Below are 8,622 nucleotides of genomic sequence, written 5' to 3' on the forward strand. Positions count from 1 at the left end.
CATCTTTTGTAGTAGAAAAGCGCGAGGCTGCTTTATGGTAGCTTATTGCATGAAGCTACTATGAATAACATTGTGAGAGAAATAAACTTACCATTCACTTGTATTATTTGTTGGCCATGCAAATTGTTGCCTCTTTTGCTTATGCTCTCTCTCTCTCTCTCTCTCTCTCTCTCTCTCTCTCTCTCTCTCTCTCTCTCTCTCTCTCTCTCTCTCTCTCTCTACAATTTCAAAGTGTTGCAATATATAGTCACATTAGAGTGCAATGTTGCCACGAAATGGCCTGTCTCCCCTTATTTCTTCCCCTTTGCCCCCCTTGCCCATTGTATATTACTTTTCTCAATTTCTTTCTCTTATATTTCTTGTTACTTTTTATTTCTCTCTCTCTCTCTCTCTCTCTCTCTCTCTCTCTCTCTCTCTCTCTCTCTCTCTCTCTATTTATACCAATCTTTGTCTCTCTTTATCTCTCTCCCTACCCTTTTTAACCCGCAGAGACACTCTCATGGATCTTGACAAATACCCATTTATATGCTCCACAAGAAATGGGAGAGATTGCAGATACACTCTAGGATCTTGACAAATACCATTTATACGCTCCACAGGAGACAGACGGGAGAGATTGCAATGCAACTTTGAGAAGATGAGGAACCTCAAAACAGTGAAGGCTAGCAAGCTTGCGAAGCCACTAGCACATATGTTTTGTCGTGTGAACACCTCCTGTGAGATGTCAAGAGAAAACATTGTGTGATAGAGGGCATAAAATCCTTCAAACTTGATGATTTGTAGGTTTCTTTAAACCTCAGGGAATTTCAAAGTTATTGGGGTACGATGGCGCTAGGTTTCAAAGATTGGAAAAGGCCTTAGCGTCAAGGGTTTCAAAGGTTAGGGTTTCACATTCAAACTTGAAACAACTCACCTGACGGTTGACCTTGGAAGTTGGGGTCTTTTGCGAGCCGTCTTGAGGGGCCTAGTCAGGGAAGTTGTGTCTTGTCACTTGCGTACCGTCACCCGTGTGCCTTGGCGGGGGGGTATAGAGGCAAGTTGGTGGGCGTATGGTGATGAAGGCTAGTTGCCTTATGAAGGAGTCTCCCAGAGCCCCTTATCTCTCTCCGTTGACATACACACAGACACGCAGGCTGTCTTGTCTGCGCGTCCGATTGTACCGATTCCAATCCCCCCGCCCACTATATACACTTGTAGAGAAGCCCTTTGTTCCGGTAAAGAAGTTGTCATAGACACACAGAGAGAGACACACACACACAGTACACAGAGCTAACGGACCATCTTCCACTGAGGCCTGAGATTTGAAGCCTGTGTAACAGAAGCGCCGAGTCTGCTTGAAGCTTGCAGCACCTCTGTTCCTGCTACATAGTCACAGAGAGAGAGAGAGAGAGAGAGAGATTTTTGGTTTCTGTTTATTCCGATGGAGGATGGAGGAGAGCGATTCCGTTGTTCTATTTGCTTGTGAGTATTTCTTCTTCTTATCCTTCTTCATCATCCTTGCTTTTCTTCATTTCTGTCTTATCAGTACACCATCATCCATACTTCCTCTCTTCTAACACACCTTTCCATATATCCTCTGCTGTTCTGGATTCCAGGGACCTCGTTTTCAAGCCAGTTGTTCAACGTGAGTAAGCCCCTCTCTGGCTCACACACACACACACACACACACACACACACACACACACACACACACACACACACGCATGCATGCATGCACTCGCGTCCACAGTTTGCACATGTGCTTTCTCCTCTCAGAATTGCTCAATCCTTAATATGCTCCATAGGCATTGCCATTGATTTTCCTCATCCTTCCCTTTCCTATTTTTGCAGCTTGTGGCCATATCTTCTGCTTCTGGTGTGTCCACCAGGCAATGGACAACAGAAGACAGTCTCAATGCCCCACTTGCAGAAGACCTTACAGGCATTTTCCGCGAGTCTGTGTGCAGCTTCATCATTTTCTGATGAAGGCTGTGCCGGAGCAGTACAGAGAGAGAGCAAAGGAGATTGCAGGTACGCCGACGAAATATTAGGAACTTGAAAGATTTTCTGTAAGGAACAAATCGGGTCATGAAATGGAGCAGAGAATGTTGTATCTAGGCATGGTTCAATACTCTTATGTTTCATTCTGATTGTGCTGAATGGTGTGGGTCACAATAGTTAATACCTGTGCTCTCCCTAAAGCTTGGATATTGCTTTTACAGCTCTGGAGCAAAACAGAATGGTCTATTCAACACACATCCCCGATTCACCTCGCACTTTAGGAAGCCCTCGCAAAATGCAACCTGCACAGAGGTTCTCTTCTCCAACCAAAGAGAAGGTGCTGTTCCAGGAATGTGTAAGCTCGACATTGAAGCCTGACACTGCTGATGCAGACTTGAAGCACTCTGAAACCCTTGAGGCAGCAGATGATGCTCATGAGCTAGCTTTGAATGAAGAGATGGAGACGGAGGACGAGTCTAGTGGAGCTGGGACTGTAGAAGACTTCCTTTGTGCTTGTTGCAATCAATTGCTTTACCGGCCAGTGGTTCTCAATTGTGGCCAAGGTAGATTGCTTGTGCTGAGTATGTGCAACTCTGTTAAATCAAATTTCCAAGTCATTGTTCACCCATCTCAAGCCTTCAAATACATGAGTTTGAAGTTGGATGACTGCGATGCATGTAGGTATGTATGCACGTATGACTAAGACATGCATGCATGTGCATGCGCGCACACACAGTACATTCATGCTGCACATGTATGTTTTCACAACAAAAGTAAAGTTTGTGTAGTGAGGGGATCAAAGTTCACAATCTGCACTTGCGAGAGGAAGGGTTGTTTAACAGTTTCTTAATCTGCACTCTGCAGCTTTCTGTGAGCTTTGTGTAAAGAAGTCGGATTCTTCATTGCTCAACTGTCCATCCTGTGGGAGTGCTCATCCAGGCACATCATTGTATGTGTGCCTTGAGCTTCAGAACTATCTAGAGAACATGTTTCCAGTACAATATCAGGAAAGAAAGGAGCAAACCCGCAGGCTAACTGTTTCGAATGCAGACAAGATACAGCAGGGCAGTGAAGGTGTGATCATGCTAAGTTCTCTTTTTTGACACATATTTAGGGTGTGATAATTGGCTTGAAGGATAGGATGCTAGGTTTTGGGTGTGCATGTATTGTAGTCGTTAATTGTTATTGATGCCACTTATTAGATCAGGCAAGCAAGGCAAATTGACATTGCATCTGTACTGCAGATCACTCTCAGCCAAAAGAAGATATAGATGATGATGATGAGTCAAAGCATTATTACAACATTGTTCACCATCGAGTTGGCTGTGATGGCTGTGGGGTAAGTGATTGTATTCTTGTGGCTCAAACAAAGTTGACATAACCATGAAAGCCTGTTTGGGGGCAGTAAAATCTGCACGATGCTTTACGGCACATTGTGAGTTAACTTGTCAGGGTTTGTGCAACACGACTTGTGGTGTACCTTATATCTATGCTTGGTTGCCTGAAATTTTTGACATGGAATATTGCACAACCATGATTGTATAGCAGGCCTGCAAAAACATATGCATCCTCATTGACTTTGGTTAATTTAGTTAACTGATACTCATGTTTTGTTCAACACACTTGAATATGTATTGAATCTCGAGATGATCAACACCCCGGGGAAAGGGTTTCTGGACCAGATTAATTTGAAATCTGAGGCAAAAATCGGGGGTGGGGGGACTTAATATGTATACATATGGGTCTGTACCATCTATCACCCTGTGATAGAGAGGGAAGGTTGAGTGGCAGGTTGTTACTGATGGAGTTAGAAGGTTGATTGTTTGCTTTGCAGTGGGTGCATATGCTTCCAGTGAGCTGACTGTTTTCATATGGATTGCAGATGTTCCCAATTGTCGGAGAGCGTTACAATTGCAGGGATTGCAAGGAGAAAGTGGGTTTCGATTTGTGTGGGAAGTGCCATAGCAAGAGCTCATCATCATCATCATCATCATCATCATCATCATCAAGATGCATAGATGGGCGATTCAATCAGCAGCATGGGCCCGATCATCAGATGGAGAAGGTGGATATTAATGCAACTTGGGGGCTCCGCCATCACCCGAGCGCCTCGCCAATCGTCTTCGACCTGCAGTCTAACACTCTGGTCCGACGGCGGCCGCGGCTTCAACAGCACCGCGCCATGATGGCTGACCTGGATGACTACATTGATACCCTCTTGTGCTGATCAGGCTCTGTGTGAGCATCATTTTCGCCGACTCGATGATGGGGCAGCAAGCTCCAATGCCAGAGGCCACAGCTCCAACAGTAGCGCATGATGGTCGACTTATACACCCACTCCATCTTGCAATATGGAGGCTCTCTCTGGCGTCGCGTTAAATGTACATCCATGTATGTATAATTGAGGTCCAATGGCGGCCGCGGCTTCAACAGCAGCACATGATGGCTAACCTGGATGAGTACATTGACTTCCTCTTGTGTTGACATGCTGATCTGCATGAGTGCATCTGACTCTTGTGCGGAGGCTCTCTCTGGGCATCATTATAAACACCCTCATCCTACTCCAAATGTATGTATATAACATTGAGAGGGAAGATGCCCATCCATTTTCAACACTTCTTGTGAATTATTGTATATTATGCCATTGAGAGAGAGAGAGATCCATCATCAACACCTGTTATGCTTGCAGCATTGAGAGTGAAAGTAATTATCAATTTTCAATATTTCTTTTGGAATTTGAAGATGGGTTGTGAGGTGTGAGGGACTGGTGAATGGACTCTCTATCCTACAATTCTATCCAACATGACTTGTGCAACTCAGGCTCACTTGTATCTACCATGGCTCTTAGCTTTAATGTGTTGGACGCATCATACAAAGTGTAGGGCAAGAGAGTCAATGGTCATTGGACTTTTCATGGGTTCTTTTGTTGGGGAAACTCCGAGAGCGACTGTATTTTGTTTATGCTCCATGGTAATCATCCTTGCTTGGCCCTAGGGAAAGTGTTTGTAAAATAGGAATCAACTATTCAAAGCGTCGATTGTGTTGTGCACAGCCGATGTCCAAGCATTAGGTAATAGGAAGAATGCTATGCCCCATGCTCAAGAAAGTATGAGAATGTTGAAGTATTTTGGGGGATGTATTGAAATTTCTTGGCGTCTAGTATCAGGCTACCATTGAAGAGATCGGTTTAGTAAAACATCCATCAAGCATTGATAATTCTCTAGGGACTAGAATCTAGTGGCATCCATGGATGCCCTAGTAGTACACATTTTGAGGTTGAGAGGGTTGCAACAACCATCATTGTTCTTGATTGGAGGTAGAGAGGAATTAGATTGGTTACACTTTAGTAAACCTCATATTGTGCAATTGGCCTTCCTTTTATAACGTGGGACTATTCCATCTAATTGTAACTTGTTGAATGTGCTACCAAGGCGTAAAAGAGTACTTGGAAAATATTGTTGAATGTGCTACCAAGGCCTAAAAGAGTACTTGGAAAATATTATTGTATAGATGCACTCAAGCTATTTTCCCCTTGAGTTTCCATGTTAGGAGATACAAGGGATACATTATTATACTCATGATATCATAATGCCTTAGCAATCAAATGATTGCTTAACATTAACTAGCGTTCCGTGCAGGACCGCTTTGCGGCAACTTTGTTGCCTCAAAGCAGCAAGCGAAGTTGAACTTTGCTCAATAATTCACCCTCTTGCTCTCTCCCCAATCCCCTATGTTTAATTTCCTCTCTCTCTCTCTCTCTCTCTCTCTCTCTTTGCCTTCTATTTTAGTTTATTTTTTTCCTCTCCTAGTTCTCTCTCTCTCTCATTTTTTTCTCCCTACTTTTCTTCTCTCTTTCTCTCTCTTTTAAATTTTATATTTCCTCTTTATTATTCTCTCTATGTTTATATTCTCTCTTCTTCTTCTTCTTCTTCCTCTCTCTCTGTGTCTCTTCTCTCTCCTTTATTTTTCTTCCTCCCTTTACATTTTATATTTTCTCTCTATAATTCTCTCTCCATATCCCCCCCTCTCTTTTTCTTCTTTCACTTTCTTTCCCCCCCCCTCAGTTTATCTTAAAGTATATAAATTTTATATTTTCCCTATATATAATTCTTTCTCTTTATGTTCATATTCTCTCTTTTCTTCTCCTCTCTCTCTCCTTTTATTCTCTCTATTTGCCTCCTTTTCTTCTCCTTCTCTTTCTCCTAATTTTCTTTTTTTCTTCTCTCTTTTAAATTTTTTATTCTCTTTCTTTTAAATTTTATCTTTCTTCTCCCTATAATTCTTTGTGTGTGTTTAAATTCTCTATCTTTTTCTTCTTCTTAGTTTCTCTCTCCCCCTTTACTTCTCCCCCCTCATTTCCTTTTTTATTTTCCTTTCTCTCTCTCTCTCTCTCTCTCTCTCTCTCTCTCTCTCTCTCTAATGACTTAGCATTGACTTTTGGATATTGTTATTAAAAATATGATTAGGAGAGAATCATTATTATAGCCATCTATAAGCGGGTTACATAAAATCAACGTTATAATGTATTGTGTGACCGTGACATGAAATCAACGTGATTCGGGGCGTTGTGTATGCGTTACATAAAATCATAGGTATACTTTATTGCTTGACCTTCACAGGCGGCAGCCCGCACAACCTGCAATAGATCAATTACAGCCGTCTCTCTAAAGAGAGACGACCAATACGTGATGCATATTTGATGGTATATGCCTGGGAGGTACCTTATCATCATCACATCACATAATATGTTATCTCTCATCAACGAACAATAGCCTTCTTTCTAAACCATATGTAATCCATATAACGAGCATATGTATTGCCCGGGCACCTCGTCCTTATCCAAATTATTATATCCAACCCACGAATACACACGAGCCTTTGACTTTGATCCAAGAAGGATGAGTCATCACAATTATTGTCCTTAATTCACACATAACCTTTGACTTTGATCCAAGAAGAAAGAGCAAATGGCCTTTATCATGTGTTAAATGCTCAAGCAAAAAGTAGTTCCACTCGAGCCCCTTGGCCATTCGGAAATTCCATACAAAGCTTGCAACATCAACTTCTTGACATTTTTCCTCCTTTGAGTCTACTTCATCTCATTAGGAATACCTACATGTCATAGCAATAAGTTAGTATCACCATTGATTCACTAACGTTCAGACATAGTCCTAGAAAACACCTATTCATTCCTAGTCTTTCATAATATGCATGCAAACCGGCATGTCCTTAAACAATGGCATAACATCAAAACACCAATACTTTGTTTTTGAAGAGACACCCAATACCATCTTCTCACTAGCCAAATGGAGACCAACAAACTTATGAATTGAGTTGCTTTGATGCAAACATCTTTAGGAACCTTGCACCTCCACTTTAGAGTTTGATTTTCTAATTGCGTATTGGACAATTACACATTGATGTGAGGCTTTTACTGGAATCCTTGAGAGGGACTAAGGATAGAAATTAACGCATGGGTTAGTCATGATGAGAGACAACAGAGATGGTTTCGTGCCTTTCTACGACAGCCAAGACTTGGGTGGTTCTAGCAACAACTTTTCTTGTGTTTCATGGGGGTGTTCAAAGGTTTTCTTCCCACAATTATAAAGATTTTTCCTTGGGCTTGTGAGTAACGGTTTCAACTTTTTAGGTTGAGTGACATGGGGCTTAGAACCATAGCCTAATGAACCTTTGATAACATGAATTTGGTAGTATATCAATTGATGTATCTAGTCAACTCCATCCAAAACTACCAAGGAAGGGTAAGAAGTGAGTTTTTTTAGCGAGCTTTTTTGGCAACCCCTCTATTCTTATTCTACATAGTTCACTTTTTCCGATCTTAGGTGTACCCACCTCCACTTTCACTTCCACCACCGCTATCACTAGCTCTACCACCACACTGCCATCATTGCCTTCACCACCACCTTCATTCTCTCTCTCTCTCTCTCTCTCTCTCTCTCTCTCTCTCTCTCTCTCTCTCTCTCTCTCTCTCTCTCTCATGCACACACACACACACACACATATTTGCAATGCAAAAGTATTTGTGTGAGTACTCTATGTTTGACATAATTTATTATACATTAGATTATAATATATGTCGCAATAAATAGTTCACTCTTTACACTTAAATTCACACACACACACACATTTACAATATAAAATAATTTTTGCAAGCAATCCGGATTTAGATTTGTATTACATTGACCTCTGGCAATTGTACTATTGTTCCACAAACTAATAGACATTGATAATAAAAGATTTATCATAAATTCGATCATAGCTAACTAGGCAAGGTATGTCTATATTTTCTCAACAAAAATAAAATGCATATGCTCTAAGAATTTGGAGTCTTTACTTTGTTGGTCACACTATAGGTGACGTTAAAAAAGTTCTATTTCCAAATATGCGATGGAAGTCCTCTACGATAAGCATGGGTTGGTGTATAAACATGTCTACATTTGCACCCATTCTAAATACTCACTGAACATTTTTCTTTATACATGGCTCTAGCAATCTCATTAAACATTGATTAAAAAGTAAAAACTCATTATTAAAGCTTGCACATTTGTGGATTATATTGTTATGATGGCAAGAAGGGATATTGATTGGTGACAATAAGTATAAATTTGATGCTCAATCAAT

General features: G+C 41.3%; 1 protein-coding gene across 1 annotated transcript; it reads left to right on the top strand.

Annotated features, from left to right (window-relative positions):
- Nucleotides 1–1,074: 1,074 nt before the first annotated feature.
- On the top strand, nucleotides 1,075–4,826 carry LOC148012127 (E3 ubiquitin-protein ligase PRT1-like). The gene is made up of 7 exons (XM_087668969.1): nucleotides 1,075–1,461; nucleotides 1,596–1,624; nucleotides 1,831–2,010; nucleotides 2,202–2,543; nucleotides 2,845–3,054; nucleotides 3,225–3,319; nucleotides 3,863–4,826. The coding sequence occupies exons 1-7, from the start codon at nucleotides 1,421–1,423 to the stop codon at nucleotides 4,205–4,207; spliced, it is 1,242 nt and encodes a 413-aa protein (XP_087525095.1). The 5' UTR covers nucleotides 1,075–1,420; the 3' UTR covers nucleotides 4,208–4,826.
- Nucleotides 4,827–8,622: the final 3,796 nt, after the last annotated feature.

Source organism: Lygodium microphyllum, chromosome 27 (assembly GCF_053477565.2).
Source record: "Lygodium microphyllum isolate KBCC chromosome 27, Lygodium_microphyllum_v1.1.10, whole genome shotgun sequence".
In the NCBI taxonomy this organism is placed as follows: Eukaryota; Viridiplantae; Streptophyta; class Polypodiopsida; order Schizaeales; family Lygodiaceae; genus Lygodium; species Lygodium microphyllum.